Source organism: Phascolarctos cinereus, unplaced genomic scaffold (genome assembly GCF_003287225.1).
Source record: "Phascolarctos cinereus isolate Bilbo 61053 unplaced genomic scaffold, phaCin_HiC Scaffold_3;HRSCAF=262, whole genome shotgun sequence".
Classification (NCBI taxonomy): Eukaryota; Metazoa; Chordata; class Mammalia; order Diprotodontia; family Phascolarctidae; genus Phascolarctos; species Phascolarctos cinereus.
Genome location: NW_027555736.1, coordinates 144,571,921 through 144,593,186, shown reverse-complemented (window position 1 = coordinate 144,593,186; position 21,266 = coordinate 144,571,921). Strand labels below are relative to the sequence as shown.

At 37.2% G+C, this 21,266-nt stretch overlaps 1 protein-coding gene across 3 annotated transcripts in view; it reads left to right on the top strand.

The window, feature by feature from the left end:
• CLPX (caseinolytic mitochondrial matrix peptidase chaperone subunit X) overlaps nucleotides 1-20,950 on the top strand; it is a 49,870-nt gene extending 28,920 nt beyond the window's left edge. For 2 of the 3 annotated variants that reach the window (XM_020983385.2, XM_020983376.2), the window contains 6 exons: nucleotides 480-568; nucleotides 2,152-2,316; nucleotides 4,720-5,019; nucleotides 13,576-13,668; nucleotides 14,109-14,215; nucleotides 19,082-20,950. In XM_020983385.2, the coding sequence (XP_020839044.1) occupies nucleotides 480-568; nucleotides 2,152-2,316; nucleotides 4,720-5,019; nucleotides 13,576-13,668; nucleotides 14,109-14,215; nucleotides 19,082-19,172 (845 nt within the window). In that variant the 3' untranslated portion in view covers nucleotides 19,173-20,950. Of the gene's footprint in view, nucleotides 1-479; nucleotides 569-2,151; nucleotides 2,317-4,719; nucleotides 5,020-13,323; nucleotides 13,457-13,575; nucleotides 13,669-14,108; nucleotides 14,216-19,081 lie in introns of those variants that run through there. The other variant, XR_013485339.1, reaches the window with a different exon arrangement.
• Nucleotides 20,951-21,266: the final 316 nt, after the last annotated feature.

Below are 21,266 nucleotides of genomic sequence, written 5' to 3'. Positions count from 1 at the left end.
AGATCCTGTGTATAGCTGCTGCGCCATGTCCCGTCTTTTCTCCCTGTCATCATACTCCCTGTTTCCAGTCTTAAAGACAGAACCGGCACATCATTTCCTTCCCTCCCCCTGCCTGCATTTCTCTGGGGCATTAGCACAAGCATATAAGCCCAATAGAAGTGAGAAAGGCCTGCCAGGACAGATTCTTTTCCAAGATTCTTCTCAGGAGAAAGAACTGGAAACCTTTAGCATGAGTTAGAGACACACACACATTCCTGGGAGAAAATATGAATAGGGTGTAGTTATCTGATAACACTGTAAATTATAAGGCATGAAAAAGATGAGTGGGGTAAACAGTGTGTCTGTGTAATAACAAATAAATGCATACGTTAAAGCATAGCATTTAATAAGCTTACTTTCATTACTTAATATTTTAAGGATGAGGTTATTGTATGTATTTCATATTTCATATTATAAATAGAATCCTCCTTAAATTATAGGAATTGTCTTTCTGGATGAAGTAGATAAGATTGGCAGTGTGCCAGGCATTCATCAGTTACGGGATGTAGGTGGAGAAGGCGTTCAGCAAGTAAGCAGTTGAATATTTTGTTCAAGCCCACTAAAAAGAAGGGAATACATCAACTTCCCAGATATTGTACGTTTGGTTTGACATTCAATTAGAGTCCATATTATTCCTGCTGTCTCCACAATAAACTTCATGTGTAATCTTGCAAAATCCTAGAGTTTACAGAAAGTTATTTTGAATGCTTAAATACCATACTACTGAGAATTCAGGTTATTTCAAAGGGAAAAGATGAATTTTGGTTTTCAGCGTCATTTTTCCAAAGCCCTTAAATTAAGCTTCAGTGACATTTGAGAAAGGACTTTCTCACAAATTATACCTGTTTAGAGAGAGTTCTATTATTTTTACACATGCATAAATTTGTCTGTTTCTTTTTGCTTTATACTTAGTTAGAAGACGTGTTTTAAATAGTTCTATTAATTTTTAAAGAGTTCTTTGTAGAGTAAGAAGTGAAATCATCTGTGAAGTGTCTTCAAGTCTCTTGACTCTCAGTTTTGTGTTCCTTGCATTATCTTTGCTACAGTAATCAGCCAATTCGGTTTATGATTTTGAGCAAGGAATAAACAGCAGAAATGCATAAATAAAAGCAAAATAGATATTTTTCCATCATTTAATTTTTTAATAAGCTTGGTCTCAAATTTTAGTGTAGGTGAGGGGAATGTTTTTGTTCTTATATGTTGAAGCATTGTTAAACTATAACATCATTTGATTTCTTTCATCTATTTAATATTCAAAAAATATAAGCCCCCTGAACTTTATTCTCCCAGAAAAATAAAAATAACAAATTGTAACAGATAAGCACAGACAGGCAAAACATTCTCATATTGGTCATGTCTAAAAATGTCTTCCTCAGTCTGTATATTAGCACATCATTTTTCTAATAGTAGGTGGGTGTCATTTTTATCATCAGTCTTCTGGAATCTAATTGACTATTGCTTTGAATGGAGTTCTTAAGTTTAAAGGATACTTCTTAATTAAAATGCCCCTTTTTTTGAGGGCTGGGGAAAGGAATACAGGCCATAAGCAGCACCTCAGAAAAACTTCATAAATTCTGAGTTGAGTAACTAGCTCCTCCCTAGTCTGAGGCATAGGGAGAGATATGATCACACTTTTAAATGTACTGAATATTGTAAAATTGTTTTTAAGTAGACATATTTTATGAAAGGTTTCCCAGGACCTAAGGAATCTCAGTGTTTAACACTAGGAATACAAAAAGGCCTTTTAATTATGTTAAAGGCAAATTAAAATTTATTTACCTGAAGATTTTCTAATCTTATGTGCAACTTACCTCCATAGAAATAAATAGTAGTAATAAATTTTGAAAAACTTGATCACATGAGCCAAGAAATTCAAATTGATTTCTTGAGTAACAGGGTCTTGCAATACTTGAGAAAGAAATGAACAACAGATTATAATTTATATTTTACATTTTTTTGTTGAGTGTGAAAATTGGGGATTTTTTGTTTGTTAATCTATTAGTATCTGTCTGCTTTTTCCTCTTTGAGAAAAGCAGTTTCAGTTTTTCTTTTTCCCCCTATCCTCTAATGTACTATTATATGGTGTTATATGCTTGTCATTTTTTTCTTTAGGGTTTGTTAAAACTGTTAGAAGGTACAATAGTCAATGTTCCAGAAAAGAATTCCCGTAAACTTCGTGGAGAAACAGTGCAAGTTGATACAACAAACATATTGTTTGTTGCATCTGGTGCTTTTAATGGCTTAGACAGAATAATCAGCAGGAGGAAAAATGAGAAGGTGAGCTTTGGCTTAATAAAATGAGATCATTAGTAATTATTACTATTAAAATGATTTATTTTACTTGGTCTAGTAATTAAACATGTCCAAAACTGAATTCATCATCTTCCTCCCCCAATCTACCACCTCTTCAAAACTTTTTTGTTGAGAGCATCATGTAGGTTCCCAGCCTCAGAGTTAACTTTGACCCTTTACCCTCCTCACTTCATATGTACAGTAAGCAGCCAAGTCTCGTCAGTGTTATCACCACTGCATGTCTAACATTCATTTCTTTGTTTGTGTTCACTTAGCTATCATTGTAGTTCAAATCTTTATCACCTCTTGCAGCAGCAGCCTCCTCACTTATCTCTCTGCCTCAAGTCTCTCTCCACTTCAGTCCCATCTTCCACATAGCCACCAAAGTGATATTCATGAAACATGAGTCTTATGTGTCACTTCTCTACTTTAAACCTCAATGTTTTCCTGTTACTTCAAGGGTTAAATACAGATGTCTCTGGCATTTTGAGGTTTTCCTGATCATCTCTTCCACATTTATTTGTGCTTCCCCATGCCCCCAGTAACTTGTGTTTGTGGGGTTTTTTTTCATATTTTTGCATATACTTATTTGTACATGTTGTCTTCCCCAATACATTATAAGATTCTTGAGGGCAGAGACAGTTTGACTTTTGTCTTTGTGTCCCCAGCAAAGGATAGTGTCTGGGAGTAGTAGGTACTTGTTCATCCTTCATACTCAGAGGACAAATGACAAATGTTGGGGTCAAAGTACAAGTGTGTTCAGCTGTGGCTGATCAGTGCAATATGAGCTCCAAAGACTCTAGCACAAGTCTGGCATAAATAGTCCATATGAACATTTGGGATGGAGATGTCTCGAGAGTTGTGCGTCTTTCCACAAATCTAGATTTTTTTCTGCTTTGCTCATAGAGCATAGCACCTTCTTTGATGCAGGCATGCCATGCTGGACAGTCCTCTGCCAGCATCTCCCATGTCTCATAATCGATATTAAAGTTCTTCAGAGAGACCTTGATAGCGTCCTCGCACTGTCTCCTCTGACCACCATGTTAGCACTTGCCTTCTTTGAGTTCTCTGTAAAATAGTCTTTGTAGGTAGTGTAGTGCATAGATCCTGGGCAAGTCACTTAACCTCTGTTTGCCTCAGTTTCTTCATGGGGATAATAATGGGAATCATAATGGTACCTACTTCCCAGGGTTTTTCAGGATGCGTTTTCTGTGTTCTTATAATAAAAAGCATATATGTTCCTTCTATAGCTACTTAATGTAAAAAAATTACCTTAGCTGTATGCTTTTTTTTTTTTTTGCTAAGCAATGGGATTAAGTGACTTGCCTAGGGTCAAGTCACACAGCTAGTAAGTGTTATGTGTCTGAGGCTGGATTTGAACTCAGGTCCTCCTGAATCCAGGGCTGGTGCTCTATCCACTGCGCCACCTAGCTGCTCTAGCTATATGCTTTCTAAAAATAACATTTGTTATCAGACAGAAATAAAGCTGTAGATGTCATTACTGTAACAACATGCAAAAATACTTTTTGCTGCTACTGTATTTTGGTCAGACTTAATTTTTGGAAGTATGTGTATACCTTCTCTTAATAAATTGACAGTTCAAAGGTGAGAACTGTATAAATGTAAACGTAAAATTACATCTTACCTCCTCATGGTTTAATTCATGCATACAGGTTATCTTTCTGTATTTGGTCATTTTATAATCTCTCATTCAAAAACTCTTTCCCCATTTCTTTTTTGTTTGTTTGTTTGTTTTGTTTTTTTGGTTGGGCAGTGGGGGTTCAGTGACTTGCCCAGGGTCACACAGCTAGTAAGTGCTATGTGTCTGAGGTCGGATTTGAACTCAGGTCCTCCTGAATCCAGGGCCGGTGCTCTATCCACTGCACCACCTAGCCATCCCCTCCCCATTTCTGATTAGTCTCAGCTGGATGTGTGTGTGTGTGTGTGTGTGTGTGTGTGTGTGTGTGTGTGTGTGTGTGTACATGCATATATATTACGAATTTTTTACATTTGAACTGATGCTAATTAGTATTTTCCTATTTTTTTGGTTATATTTTCCATTTTTTACTAGTGCGTATGAAATAGGAGTACTCTTCCAATTTTCTTACATGTTTTGTCTGTAAGAAAAGCTTTTTAAAAAATAAAATTTTCAGAAAGCTCTGTAAAAAGAGTAACCTCAAAAGGAAGAATGATTACATTTCTTGATTATCTATACTTGTTTCAGTTTTCAATAACAGTTGTAATGATTTTATTTTCTTTTTTACTTTAGAACTGATATTTGTTCTATAATTATCATTTTGATTTTTGTCCATAACATAAAACCCTACTGAGTATATCCATTTTTAATCTTAGAACTTCTCATAATTGTGTATTTTTTTTCTTTAACAGTATCTTGGATTTGGAACACCAGCTAATTTAGGAAAAGGCAGGAGGGCTGCAGCAGCAGCAGATCTTGCCAACCGAAGTGGAGAATCAAATACTCACCAAGACATTGAAGAAAAAGATCGTTTATTACGCCATGTGGAAGCCAGAGATCTTATTGAATTTGGCATGATACCTGAGTTTGTGGGACGGTTACCCGTGGTAGTTCCTTTGCATAGCCTAGATGAAAAAACACTTGTACAGATTCTTACTGAACCACGTAATGCAGTTATTCCCCAGTACCAGGCATTATTCAGCATGGACAAGGTTTGATCATTTTTCCTCTTATTCAACCTGATTATTTTAAAATTTCCCTTGTGGAATTCTCTAAACTAGCCCTGCCGAAAAAACAAAAAAAGCCACTTCCACTGCTGTGAATACCCAATGATAGCTCACCAAAGATAGGAGACAGTGAGATCCAAAAAGTTGAGAGGAAGGCACACACAATTGGAGCTATGATGGTGGTGGTTTGTTTCTTCCTTATTATAGAGTGGTAATGGTGATTAAAAAAAAAACCCAGAAACATGTAGCATCAAGTCATATCACAGCCTCCTGGGAATGTATCAGTGCCCATTTTAGGATGTCACCTTCTCATCATGGGATTATCATATATCCATTACTTTAAAAAAATAGTTATAGAGTGAAGATGGTAAATAGTTTACTACAGAGTCCTTATTCAAGGAAGAGCACACTTCAGAACTGGGGAAATCAGGGAAAACTTCACATAGGAGCTAGTACTTGAGCTGAACTCTGAAGGAAACCAGGGATTGTGAGAGATGGAACTGGGAAAGGAATTCATTTAAGCACAGGGCACAAACCTATACAGAGGCTAAAATGTAAAATGTTGATTTCAGAAAAGAACTTTGTAGGCAAGTTTGAGTGGAGTGGAGTGTGTGCAAAAGGGGATGTAACATGAAATAAATCTGGAAAGGTAAGTGGGAGATTAGGTTTTAAATGCTAGGGTTAGAAAATTGTATTTGATCCTAGAAGCAATAGAGAGCCTGTGAATATTTTAGAGCAGAGGGTAATGCAGTTGGAACTGCTGTTTAGGAAGATTATTTTCACAACTGTGTGGAGAATAGATTGGTGAGGAAAGAGATTAGAAGCAGGGACACCAGTTAGACTATTACAGTAGTCTAGATGAGAGAAAATTTCTTGCTTAACTAGGTTTCCTATATGAGAGGAGAGAAAGGGACAAACGTGAGAGATGTTCTGGAGACAGAGTCAATAAGTCATGGCAATTGATTAGATACAGAGAATAGTGAAAGAGGATGACTCCAAGGTTACAAACCTAGGTGACTGGTAAAATGCTGGTACTACCAAAAGAAATTGGGAAGTTTGGCAAAGCTGTGGGTTCAGGGGAGAAGATGAGTTCTGTTTTGAGCATAATGAATTTGAGATAATATCCAATTAAAGATGTCCACTAGGAAGTTGGTAGAGTGAGACTGGAGCTCAGGAAAGAGATTAGGGCTGGATATATAGATTTGGTAGTCATCTGTGGAAAGATAATTGAATCCATGGGAGCTGATGGGATGTCTAAGAGAAAGAGTATAGAGATAGAAGAGAAGATACTCATTACTTATGGATAATCCAGCAAAGAAGACTGAGGATTGATTAGATAGGTAGGGAGAACCAGGATATAGCATTTCATGTAAGCAAATGGGAGGAAAAGTATCTAGGAAAGGGTTGGTCATCTGTGTCAAAAACTAAAATGAGCTCAAGTAGGCTGAAGATTGAGAAAAAGCCATTAGGTTTAGTAGTGAAGAGAATATTGGTAACTTGGGAATAGCCATTTCAATCTAGTGATGGGATCAGAAGCCAAATTGAAGGAGGTTGAGAAGTAAATAGAATGTTAAAAAGTAGAAATAATGCATGTAAATGACTTTCTAGTTTGTGAAAGAAAGAAGAGATACAAGACAGCATAGGGGATGGCATTATCAAATGAAGGTATTTTTAGGACAGAGGAAACCTGGGCATGTTTATAGGCAGCCAGAAAGAAGACTGAAGATGAGGGAATAATTGAAAAAACATTCTCCCAGAGGAGATGCTAGGGGATGGACCAAGGACGCAAGTAGAGGGTCTTGGCAAGAAGAGTTACTTCTTTCAAAGACTGGTGCGAAAGAGGGGATTTTGAACTGTAGAGGAGGAAAATAGAGGAACTCAAAGTAGATGAGTTCTATTTTCCTAATAAAATAGTAGGTAAGGTACTTTGTTGAGGGAAAAAATGGTAGAAAGAGAATCTTTGGAACAACTGCTGTGGGAGAGTATGGTAGTCAGCTGTAGATGAAAGATAAGAGTGCCATGCAGCACTAAGGGCCCAGTTGAGATTAGATAAGACAGATATTTAGAGGACCCGGTCGTCATGGTTCTCCTTGGAACATGAAGCAACCTGTGAGTAGGAACAGAAGACACGTGGGGATGATATGAGGTTGGAGTTTGGTGTAACATGGGCAGTGGTAGACAGAGGTAGGGGATTCAAGGGTAGGGATAATATGGTTGAAGTAGTAAACAATAGGACTGAGGCTGAAGGGAAACAAAGGCATTAGAGGGGTTGTGGACTAGGAAAATCAGGGAGAGGGTTGGTGTGACTCTAGATCGTGGTAAGGACTAAGGATTTATATGGGCTAAACAATATTCAGTTCAGTTCAAGAGTTATGGATCATGTTAGTAGAACAGTTATGAGTTATGGTGAGATCAAGGGTATGATCATCCCTGTGTGTGCCCAAGGTAGAATAAAGGTGCAATAATGAAAGTTAAGGTTGATGAACTAGGGGGCCAACGTGTTTAAAGAGACATCAGTATGTATGTTGAAGTTGTCAAGGGCAAGTGTAGGGTGGAAAGGAAAACTGAAAGCCAAGAATTGAAAAAAGGAAAATGATCTTGAGACAAAGAGATGGCTGAATCACTATCTGAACTGGGAGATAGAAACAGATGGAGTGAACCTCAAAGAAGGAGGAGGTTGCTGAGTGATGGGAGTTAGAGAGACATATGAACTTGAATTGAAGCTGCAGTAAAAGATCAGGGAGTATCCCTACACCCCCTCAGTTTGTCAAGAAACACAAGAAAGAGACCTTGTTAAAGGTGGTTAGCAATACAGTGTTTTCCAAAGGGACATCAATTCTCTGAGTACAAAAAAATTTGGAAAGAGTACAAGAGATCTGGGATGAAAGGAGGTTATAGTGATAGAGGTTGCAGAGGGCACAACAGAAGATTGACCGCAGAGGACACTAAAGACAAGAGGCATAAAGCTGATGTGGGCAGGCATGAGAGAGACAGGTAATGTAATTTTAGGAGAAGGGAGTTTTCATCTCACTAGATGGCAGTTGAATCAAAGGGACTAGGGAGAATTTGGTGTGGGAGTTTGCTAGCCATAGATTAGGGGAACAATCGATTGGGTTTCCTACCTTATAGGGACACAAAAGATAGTGTCGGACTTTCAAATACTAGGGAAGTAGATATTGAGTGAACCAGGAGATGGGGTTAGATATTTGGATTGGCAGATACTGTAATCCAAGCATTTCCTTCACCTCATCTCAAGATGAGGTCTGATGCAACAGTATTTGGAAAATACCCTGCATTTGGAGTGTACCCTTTGTTGCTCATTAGTCCTGATATGTGAAGCTCTCTAGTCCTGGGCAGGGTCCTAGCAGTGAGAAACTGGCCATAAACTAAAGAACACCTGGACATTGTTGTTTTATCTCATACTGGTTTTGATGGGGAATCACCAGGTAGCTATTACTTTCAAATATAGTAGTAGCCTTTAGGGCAAGAGGCCTCCAAATTCAGTCTCTCAGAGAGACTGGGACTACAGTTTTATTCTCCAGTGTCCAGCGATTAAAAAAAAAGAGAGAGAAGCAGAAGGTTATGGGACAGGAGTTTTGGTGTCAACCTGTGCCCTTTTTTATATTAGTTGGACTAGATAATCTTTGAAGACTTTTCCATTTCTAGTAGTCTGTACTTATGTAATTCAGAGAAATTTGTGTTAGATATATTTGTTTACATTAAAAATTGAGAAAGCTTATTACAAATCATTTATAGCTATTCATTAAAATAAACACCCTTGAGGAAACTTTCCTTTGTATAAACTTTGTTACTGGACATCTACTTACAATTTTTTTTTAAGGCAATTGGGGTTAAATGACTTGCCCAGGGTCGCACAGTAAGGGTATGAGGCTGGCTTTGAACTCAGGTCCTCCTGACTCCAGGTCTAGTACTCTATCCACTGCACCACCTAGCTGCCCCTCACAAATTTTTTAAAGTACTTTTTTTTTGGTGAGTCAGTTGAGGTTAAGTGACTTGTCCCCAGGGTCACATGGCTAATTAGTGTCAAGTATCTGATCTGAGACTGAATTTGAACTCAGGTCCACCTGACTACCAGGCCCAATGCTCAATCCACTGCGCCATCTAGCTGCCCGTAAAGTACATTTCTTGACAAGCATTGCATAGTTTGTTTCTTAACGGTTCAGGCTGTCCTCCAGTCATTCTGAATTAGTGAGATTTCACTAATTTAAGAATATTATGAAAGACCTACTTTTTGTAACATATAAAACCTAAGCCAAAGGAGTTGATATTGGTCGTTAAAGACTAAATTGAATGATGTCTTTGTTGTTGTGGAGTTGTTTCAGTCGTGTCTGACACACTTTGTGACCCCATTTTGGATTTTCTTGGCAAGGGTACTACAGTTGTTTGCCATTTCTTTCTCTAGCTCATTTTACAGATGAGGAACTGAGGCAAACAGGGTTAAGTGACTTGTCTAGGGTCACACAGCTAGGAAGTGTCCGAAGCTGGATTTGAACTCACAAAGAGGAGTCTTCTTGATGCTAGGCCTTGCACTCTGTCCGCTGCCCACCTTGCTGCTCCACCGGTGATGTCTATATTAGGACAAAATAGTTGTCTCACTCATTAATTGTATTTGCATTTACACAAGTGTTTCCAAAGATATCATTTATTCTCTAACCATTAATAAATAAAAATCAGTTTGAAATTTCTTAAATTTTACATTTTAAAGCAGGGAATAAATTCAACCAGTACTTCTTTTGCTGACACAGTCTGCATGAATGCACAGATGCATGAAATCATACTTTAAAAACCAGCCATTGTAACAGAAGGGTTAATAAAACTGTAACAATTTTTTTTGCTAATTATTTTTCTTTTTTTTGAACATGATACTTTTTCATTTATTGAATTACTAAATCTTTAAAAAGTATAACACAGAATAATATTTTTAATGGGACTGTGCAGAATCACAAAAGTTGGAAGAGATTTCAAAGGTTTTCTAGTCCAACCCATACCTGAATAAGATTTGTCTTTAAAATATCCAGTCTCTGGTTAGAGACCTTTAGTGATAAGAAACTGCTGCCTTCAGAAACTGCCCATTCCACTTTCAGAAGTTTTCTTTACATTGCCCCTAAAGCTGCCTCTGTAACGTCCACTCTTTCGTTTTTGTACTGATCTTTGGGACACAGCCAGTCTAACGTGTCCTCCACAAAATGACTCTTCAGATAATTTAAGACGGTCTCCCCATCCCCTTTTTGTTAATGCCCTGCATTGAAACGTGGCCTCGAAAACAGGACATTATTCTCCAGAGGAAAAGGTCAGGGACTGTTTTGTTTTCTTGTATGTCTCCTTGGCACTCAGCAGAATGTCTAGCACTTAATAATGGGATGGAAAAGTCATGCTTTTCCATTCTATTCCATACTAACGTTTTTAGCTACCCTGTCATACTCTGTAAGCTCATTGAACTTGCTGTCCACTAAAAACACCCTGATCTTTTTCATAATAACTCTTGCCTGCTCATGCTGTGCTTATCTCAAAACTTGATGAGGCTCATTAACTTTTTGTGCTCTAGTGCAGTACTTTATACTTATTCCTTTTAAATTCCATCTTACCATTAGATCTTGTTATTCAGTATTTTAGCTATTATCATCTTGGGGTTGGCTGCAAATTTTGATTAACTTCTCAATCTATACCTTCTTTCAAATCATAGAATGGTAAATAACAGAACCAAGGGCAGATTTTTTGATCTTTGAAAAACTTCTTGATGTAACTGACACACAGTCAGTTGGGCATGTGGTTTTATCGATTTTTGCCAGTAGTGTTGATTTTGTATTGATGTTATCTATGTTCTCTTGTTTGGGCCATTTGTGTGGATTTAGAAGGATAACTAAAATCAGGGAGCATTTTGTGGCCAATGTTGAAATAAAACCTGAATCCTTGGCTTCCTTGACAGAATGCTCTTATTTATTAACAGAGCTAGTTGAGAGGAAAAATGAGCTTTAACCTGCTTTGAATTCTACAACCCCTTCAGAATTTCAAGGTGATATTGGACAGTGTCTCAGAAATCATATGCTAACAGGATATTTGTGCAGAATATAACAACAGCATTTCAGGGTATTCTGCATTTTAAAAAATACACTTGTGTACTCTGCTTAAGTCAAATACAGATTTGGGAGACAGAGGAGTGAATGATTATTTTCTCAGTGGGGAAGGGGAAAGGAAAAGGAAATGTTTACATAGTGACTGCTCTGTTCTAGGCATTGTGTTACGCATTTTTTACAAATATTATCTTACTTGATCCTCATAACAACCTTTTGAGGTAGGTATTATCCTCATTTTATATTTGAGAAAACTGAGGCAAACAGAGGTTACATGACTTGCCTAGGGTTACACAGCTAGTGAGTGTTAAAACTGGATTGGAACCTCCTAACTCCACACCCAGTGCTCTCTTCACTGCCAACCAGTTGCCTCTGGCTTTATAGGAGTGTTTAGAGAATTCCTTTAGTTAAGCTCTCCTAGTACATTTAACTTACCAAAATTCAGTCCTTTTCCAGGATGCGTAAAGTGATACCTTGTGTTTATTTTCTAATCGTAGTTGTAATTACATTCCTAAAATCTGCAAAGGTGATCATTGGTCTTCTATTTGGAATTCTTACTTTAAATACTTATTTGACTAAATGACATGAGATTTTATGCAGTTAGCCACTTTTTCTTTGGCTGAATTGGTTTCCTCTGACTGATTTCAATATATTCCATATTTTGCCTCTTAGAGTAATGTAGAATTTTCATCTTTCATGCAGGTTTTTTAAAAATGTGGTTCCGCTTTCCAGCATCTTCATGCCAGTGTACACATGTATTGGGCAGAGAGACCTTTGTGGGCTCTCAGTGAGGCATGAAAACCATGCTCCTATTTTTCTAAAAAGTCCAGCAGAGTCAAACCCTCACCATAGCATATGTGGCATGGGACATGCAAAAATAAATACCACATAAGAGCAAAATTTCCTGAGTAAAAACATGTGCATTTATAAAAAGTGATGTGTAAGAGGATCTCTTCCTTCCTCCCCGTTCATTTTTCTACTCATAGCTCTGGCTGTAGTCAAGGTGTAACATTGGTGACAAATGCAAGTTAGTTCTTTTCATGTAGTAATAAGAATATAGTTAGTTGTTTTGGTTGATTATCTTGTTTTATATGAAATAATAGGAATCCTGGATAAGAGAAACTTCTGTCAGGCTACATTAGAGATCTTATTTTGTTAGGTACATGTTTAACCTCATACATTATGGGGTTTTTTTCTTGTTGTTGTTTTTTGTGAGGCAATTGGGGTTAAGTGACTTGCCCAGAGTCACACAACTAGTGAGAGTTATGTGTCTGGGGCCGGATTTGACCTCAGGTCCTCCTGACTCCAGGGCTGGTGCTCTGTTCACTGTGCCACCTAGCTGCCCCAACCTCATACGTTCTTAATGAATGATTCTAAATGATGTAGTATATATCATAATTAATAAGATAATGTCTAAAGTCAGTATTTAAATGTATGTAGTGTCTACCTTAGAGTATTTTGTTACAAATAAATGGCAAAGTGGATAGATTGTTGGACCTGGAATTGGGAAGACCCAATTTAAACCCAACCTCAGACATTTAGTAAGTGTGGGACCCTGGGCAAGTTACTTAATCTATACTACTTCAGTTTCCTCATCAGTATACTGATACTATCTATCTCCAAGAGTTTACATGAGGATAAAATGAGATATTTGTTAAGTACCTTGAAAACCTTGAAGTACTATATAAATTCTAGTTGTTATTTCATTCAGCAAGTAAGGCCCTGTGTTAGGTGGTATGTTGGATACACATATTAAATGGTCCCCGCCCTAGGATATGTACATGCATAAGAAAATCAAAAAGCATTACTACTGTATGTGCCAGGCACTCTGCTGTGTGGGAATATGTGATAAGTGCTGTAAGAGTGATACAGCCAATATGTTGTGCCATATCAGAGAAGGGAGAAATTACTTCTGGGGAGGGTGATTAAAGGATGCTCAGTGGAGGGAATAGCATGTGAAATGGGTATTGGAAGGATGGATAGAAATTTGATAGTTGGAGAGAGGGCTTTTCACATAAGGGAAAGCCACTTGGGCAAAGCAGGAGAGGACAAAGTATGTTCAGAGAATAAAGAAATTTTGTCAAAACTTAGAGAATATGTAGAAGAGTAGTGGGAGATACGACTAGAAAGATAGCTTTTGGGTCAGATCATGGAAAGCCTTAAATGCCAGCTGAGGAGTATGTACTTTATTTCCTAGGCAATGGGGATCCATTGAAGATTTTTCAGGAGGGGAATGACATGATCAAAATGGTGTGCAGGATGGATTGCAGGGAGGAGAGACTGGAGGCAAAGAAACCAGTTTTAGGCAATTGCAGTAGTCCAGGCATAAGGTAATAAAGACCTGGACTAGGGCGGTGGCAGTGTTGGTTAAAGGGTAAAATACCCTATGGCCACTTAAGAAAGCTTTATCAAATATCTAACAAATACCTCTTTATTTTTTAATATGTAGTGTGAGCTTAATGTTACTGAAGATGCTTTAAAGGCTATAGCCAGATTGGCACTAGATAGGAAGACTGGTGCAAGGGGCCTCCGCTCTATCATGGTAAGTTTGCATTGCCTTACAAGAACTATATTGTTTTTACTTTAAATTTTGAAAGAAAAATGTGTATGTGTGTGTGTATATATACATGCACTTACATACGTATACACACACATAGATTATACATGCACAGAAACCTAAACACACACACATGTAAATATTCAATACACCAAGCAGTAACTCGGTTCAGAAAGAGATCATTGGGGGGGGGGAGGGAAGAGTGCAAGCCTTCCATTGTAAATATGCCAGTGGAATACTTAAGGAAACTATAGTAGTTATTGAAACCTAGCTGATTCTGAACTGAGAGTTACCTTTTGGTATGCTGAATATAAAACAGGAGCCTATCCACTGTATATTTTTATCATTTAGTGGCTGTACACAAAGTGCAAGAATTTAGGGTGGAACTTCCAATTTTCTATGTAGTCTTTTTCTTACTCCCTTAGGAAAAGCTGTTACTAGAACCAATGTTTGAAGTACCAAATTCTGACATTGTATGTGTGGAAGTTGACAAAGAAGTTGTAGAAGGAAAGAAGGAACCAGGATACATTAGGTAATATGAATTGTTATGTCAAAACATTTATAATTTGAAGTATAGATAATTTATTACATGGATTGTAAAATGCAGTATTTATGAGCCCTTGTTAAAAAAAATATAAAACTTGATTCTTTTTCAACCTAAAGAAAAAACAAAAATAAATATAAAGGTCGTATGTGGTTGAATTCATGAATAAGTAGGTGAAATGTTTGTGTAGTGTATGTGAATTGACAACACAGCGTTCCTTCTTATCTCAGGGGAACTCTTCTACTTTTATCCTGTATCTTATATCCTGCTTTCTCTGAGACCTTACTCCTTCAATTACTTCCTCTTTTTCTTGTATCTTTACTTTTTCTCCTTTCCTTTGGCACCTTACCAATTACCAGTCCTCTTCCTGCAAAACATTTACACCTCCCCATCTTGGCAGTTAGGGGAAACTTCCTTTTCTTTCCTCTTTACCACCAGACTTCTTGAAAGAATAGGCTATACTTTCTGGCTCTACTTTGTTACTACTCATTTGATCCTTAGTTCCCCCAGTATGATTCCTGTTACCCCAGCAACTCTACTGAGAATGTACTCTCAAGTCACCAGTAATTTCTAATTGCCAATTCCAGCTCTCATCCTTCTTGTCTTCTGTGCAGTAATCCATCTTGTTGCCCATTCCTTCCTCCTTTTACTTTCTAATCTCTTTTGGTTTCAAGGAAACTGCACTGCTGTTCTTCTGAGATACAGACCCATGTTTCCAGTAGCTTAATGGATATATTTGCCAGTTGAATGTTCCACTAGGACCTGCAGTTCAATATATCATCCTCCCATGTACACTCAACTTGTTTCTTCTCCTAGCTTTCCTATATCTGTTAAATGATACCACTACCCTTACAGTCACCCAGGCTTCAAACTCTGCATTTTTTTACCCTTTCTTCCTAACACCCAACATCTGATTAGTCATCAGTCCTATTTCTGCTTCTTTGATATTCTTCATGTAAGTTCCCTTTTCTCTATTCTTACAACTACCATCCTAATTCAGATTTCATGTATTAACACTTGGATTACTATAGTAATCTACTGGACATCCTTCTAGTCACTCCCTTCATAATTTGTCTTAAATTGATTGTCAGATTAATCTTCCTCAGAAAAAGTCTGATCATGTGAAATCCCCATTCTCATTTTCAGAAACCTTCAGTGACTTTCTGTTGTCTACCATGTCAATTCCAAAGCATTCAAATCCCTCCCAACCTACTTTTTCAGCTTTGTCTCATAATAAGAGAACATTTCTCAAACACTTTGCTCACATATTCCCTTCCTTCTCGTTCCCCATTTGCCACTCATCTTTTCAAGTTTCACCGTGAAATCTTTGCCTAGGAGTGCATTATGCCTCTTTTATTGCATTTTCATATCTGCCTCATATTACATTTATCCCTTCCACATTGTAGGGGGTTTAGGAGCACAGTGCCCCCTGCATTCTGGAAAATCCGTGTAAAATTTTTTGGCCTCCCTTTGTACCAGACAAGAAGTCTGAATTTTGTTTTCTTCTGTGGGGTGTTTACAGTACGTTATTATAAAATTTGGGTTGATATTATACAATACTATACATATGTTTTATGCATTTCTGAGTTTCTAAACTTTTTCTGTGGCATCTGCTGGCCTTTGTGTGGCATCTGTGGCATCTGCAAAACTCCCCAAAAATTCCCATCTAATTTCTTATGCCTGCCTGTGATGTATCAGAACTACAGTGGGGAAAGTCAGGATGTGAAGGGATAACTATGTATGTCTTAGCTCCTTTTCTAGACCATAAGCTCCTTGAATCAGAGGCCTTGCCTTATTAATTTTCCACACTACAGGGTTTTGCATATATACTTATATGTATGCATATATACTTGTTTATATGTGCATATATACTTGTATATATGTACATATATACTTACATGTATAATTTTTCAAATATTTAATGAAAACCAACAAAGGAGAAAGGGTAAAGTTGACGAAGGCATTTGTTTTAGCTTAATCATAAATTTTCTTTCATCTATTTTCTTTCATTAGAAAGAATTGACTGATTTTAACCATATTTGCTTTACTTGATTTTGAAAACCAACCATGAAAATAATTTTATACCTGTGCCAGAATATATTGTGGAAGGTGAAGAGAATGAAAATTTTACAAAGAACTGTCCAAAACCCTCTAGGTTAATTCAGTATATGCTTTTGTCCAAAGATGGACATAGAAGATTATAGCTAAAAAAAAAATTGCAAAAAATGGATCAAATAAGAAACAAAAAAGACCAAAGGCTTTTATAGACATTGTAAAAATGCACATAGATTATGAATACTCTCTTTAAGAAAAAGATATGGAGACACTTGACATGGCAAATACCAAATAAGCATGAGAAATTAAATTGTTTAATATCCTAGCACTTGGGAAACAACTAGTTACTAATATAGGAACTGATTGAAAAATTAGCTGTGTAGTCAGACCGTGAACCAAATTAGAATTAACATGAGATGTTATGTGGAATTAAAACAAACCCAAGATATATATAGAGGCCATACTGTAGGTAATGCATTAAATCTGTGATACAGCAATACTGTGTAGGTAGAACAGGGGAAAACCTACCTTCATGGGTAGAGAGATCTGAAGGAAACCCTTTGGCATGTTAGGTAGACCCCTTTGGAGGGCTGAGAGGGGGTTTATGGACTAGAGTTACATGGGATGAGGTGGCACAGACTGGTTGCTCTCTGTATTACTCATTCAACAAGCATTTTAAAGCAGTTTCTGTGTGGAAAGCTCTGGAGAGTTACAAAGACAAAAATTAATAGGTTCCTATCCTCAGAGTTTACTTACATTCCACTGGGGTGGGAGCTGGGGATGTGGAACATAGATAATTAATTCAACACAAAACATACACAAAATAAAAACAAAGTGTTTTCTCAGGGGAGGGTACTAAACATGTAAGGAGCTCAGGCTCTTTGTAGGAGAGGCATTTGAAGTCAAGATTCCAACAGGCAGAAGTGAGGAGGGAGTGCATTCAAGACAGGGCATAGAGTGTTGAGTATGGGAATCTGCAAGTGGGCCAGTTATATAAATTTATTTATTTTTAGTTTTCAACATTTGCTTCTGCAAGATTTTAAGTTCCAAATTTTCACCCCATCTTGCCCCTCCCCCCACCCCAAGATGGCATGCATTCTGAATACCCTTCCCCTAGTCTGCCCTCCCTTCTATCTCCCCCCGCAATTATCCCCTTCCCCTTCTATTTTCCTGTAGGGCAGGATAGACTTCTGTACTCCATTTCCTGTATTTCTTATTTCCCAGTTGCATGTGAAAACTTTTTTTTAAACATCTGTTTTTAAAACTTTGGGTTCCAGATTTTCTCCCTTCCTCCCTCCCCACCCACTCTCATTGAAAAGGCAAGCAATTGGGGCAGTTAGGTGGTGCAGTGGATAGAGCACCGGCCCTGGATTCAGGAGGACCTGAGTTCAGATCCGGCCTCAGACACACAATAACACTTACTAGCTGTGTGACCCTGGGCAAGTCACTTAACCCCATTGCCTAACCAAAAAAAAAAAAAAAAGGAAAGCAACTCAATATAGGTTATACATGTGCAGTTATGCAAAACACTTCCATAGTAGACATATTGTGAAAAACTAACTCTATTTCCCTTAATCCTGTCCTGCCCCCCCATTTATTCTATTGTTTTGATCCTGTCCCTTCTGAGAAGTATTTGCTTCTAATTACCTTCCCAAACTTCCCTCCTCTCTCATCCTCCTGCTGTCTTGTCCCCTTCTTCCCCTGTTTTCCTGTAGGGTAAGACAGATTTCCATATCCAATTGAACGTGTATGTTATTTCCTCCTTAAGCCAAATCTTGATTCACCCTTCCCTCTCACCTTCCCCCGTTTTCCCTCCACTGTAAGAGCCTTTTCTTTTCTGTTTTTTTTGTGAGATAATTTACCCCGTTCTACCTCTCCCTTTCTTCTCCTCTCCCTTTCTTCTCCTAGTATAATCCTCTCCCATCCCTTGATTTTATTCTTCAGATATGACCCCTTAATCTTCAACTTACCCGGTGTCCTCTATCTGTCTATCTACATACATATAATTTTTTCCCTCCAACTACCCTAATACTGACAAAGGTCTCATGAGTTATAAATATCATCTTTCCATACAGGAATGTAAACAGTTCAACCTTAATAAGTCTTTTATGATTTCTCTTCCTGTTTACCTCTTCATGTTCCACTTGAGTCTTGTATTTGAAAGTCAAATTTTCTATTCAGCTCTGGTCTTTTCATCAAGAATACTTGAAAGTCCTCTATTTCATTGAATGACCATTTTTTCCCCCTGAAGAATTATACTTAGTTTTACTGGGTCAAGTGGGCCAGTTTATCTGGAATGTAGAGGGTATGGTGAAGTAGTAAAGAATAAGCCTGGGAAAATAGCTTGAAAGTCAGACTGGGAAGGACTTTAATTGCCAGATTAAATTGCCAGATAGAAGAATGATATATTCCATCACAAAGACAAAATGTTACCCAGCAATACTTCTTGAGTAAGTGACACTGCCAGATCCATGCTTTAGAATAGTACTTAAGCAGTTGTATGGAGAATGGATTAGAAAGAGGAGCAACTAGAGAACCATTAGGAAGCTGTTGCACTAGTCCAGGCCAGCAATGAATGTCAAAAGTGAACATTTCAGTATAGTGTTTACTTGTTCCAGTATTAAAGGTGTTGGGGAAAATGTTTGATAAATATTGTGTTAAAGTTAATTGAGTTTTTTCCAGCTATGAAACACTGACATGTTGATTGGAATTTATTTTTATTTGCATCTAGAAAAACATACCTACACACACTTTTCAGTTTGTTTTTTTTTTAAAATAACTGATTGCTTTTCATCATAGGGCTCCAACTAAAGAGTCATCTGAAGAGGAGTATGACTCTGGAGTTGAAGAGGAAGGATGGCCTCGGCAAGCAGATGCTGCAAACAGTTAAACACCGTTAAACCTTTATCCCATAGAAATTTCTCCCTTTTGTTTTAAGATCGTAACTGACTTTACAGTCTGACACTAAAGGCATTGGATCTATCCTGGATATTATACATGGTCAGAAGCCTTTAGGATAAGAATCAAGATCATGTATGTTATTGTAACATCACATTGATTTTATGCAGTGGACATTATGTGGACTTTAATGGCACAGTGTTCAAAAATAAAATGTACATTTTTTTGGTTCAGTTTTTTAAAAATATGCTTAAACAAAATTCTGAAGAGTTATATTAAGCAATGCAGGTGTTGCCAGTAACTAATGAATTTTACAATAATGTTACTCTACAAATGGGAAAATAAATTTCCTTACAAACTGAATATTGATATACCATTAGTTCAACTTTTTTTATCCACATTTGTTTCCTGAAAAGATCAGACTTTTTATTCACATTTGAAATTGAAATGGATACTAATGGTGACATTAGTAATGGAAAAGTGCCCAAGATTACTGAATTTTGATGATGTTTAGTTATGTTCTTAGGCTGCTTTGCTAATTCATGACACCAACTTAACAGTTGATTTCAGTATAAAAGGCAATTTGCTTATTGGCCAGTCTGATTTATTGGCCATTTGAGATGCACTTCAATGCAACGGAAAAGCAGATGTAATTGGAATCTCAGTGAATTTCTCACAGGAAAAACAAATGAGGAATATAGCATGTAGGTCTATTTAAAGTAAAATACTTTTAATATTGTGCAATTACCTAAGGAGCTCTAGTGTGCATCAGTTTTTTGGTGCTGGATATTTGTCCAACCTCCTATTTCCACATCAAAGAAAGAAAATGTATATTTTTTTCTGTAATCAGTAGTGAACTTATTCATACAAAAATGACTTCTAAGTTGTTCTCATTTCTTGTACATCTTTTTCTTGGTCATCATTGTTTTGGGACTTGCAGCAAAACAAAGAGGAACAAAACTGAATCTCTTGGAGGACTTAAAACATGAAAAAAATGGTCCTTTAGCAGAAAACTTAGGAAACTAGTAAAGGAGTTTTGATTTTTTTAGAAAATTTAAAATACCAAAATCTTCAGATACTTTTCAGTTTTTCCCCTTCTAAGATATTGCTGCAGGTTTTATTGTTATTCATCTTGTTATTCGTCTAGTTTGACTTTTTAAAATTGAATTTAACACTGATTTAAACATTCGTTTATTTTCATCATTTAGCCTGCTTACTAAAGATGAGGATTTTCCTCATGCATTTTGTCAGGAAGAAAAAACATTAAGCTTATAACAGTTTAATTACAAGCCCTTATCTTGTACTGAAGAGCCAATTTAATTAGGGCTTTTACATGACTTAGGTAATAGGAGAGTTGTGAAATATATCTTTGGATGGGATAGGTACAGAGATGCACATTCACCAAGTCAGGTTTGTGTAGCAATGAGCAGGAACAAGAATCCTACTTAGTCTCCCCAGTAATGGTTAAAGTTACTTTCAGGAAGTCCTTGATACAGTGTTGTAACTTCATTCATTACTTTCTTTTATTATATAATTTTCCTTTTTGTAGAGTGGGAAAATCGAAGTAGATTTTTATTCTTTTGAGGATAATCCTTCAGAAATGGACTGGGAGACATAGTGACAACAGTAAAACAACTTGCATTTAGTTTTGGAAGTTGTTTATAACATTATGATCGATGTTTTTAAATCAAAGACAAATGTAATGTAACTACAATTTGTACCTTGGAACTTATGTTTTGGCATTTGAATAAAACGAAGCTATTAATGAAACAGCCATCTTGTCATCTCCATGAAATAGTGAGCAACAAGCACCAGATAGTCCGGGGTGGGGGGGTGGTGTTGGTAGGAGGAGGGAACAGCCAAGGTTTGAGCGCAAAGGTGCTTTAAAATAATGTGGCTGAAACAAAGAACTCCGGGCATTCACTTTGGAGACTCTGGCGGCTGACTTTGTTGCCTCTGTAGTTTGTCTTTTCTTTTAGTCATCCCAGCCTGGTGTTAATCTCGCCAGCACCCGGGTCGAAGGGACAGCGTTTACGGGGAGGGGCCAGCGAAAAATGAAATTTCATTCATTGGCTCGTAGGCTCTT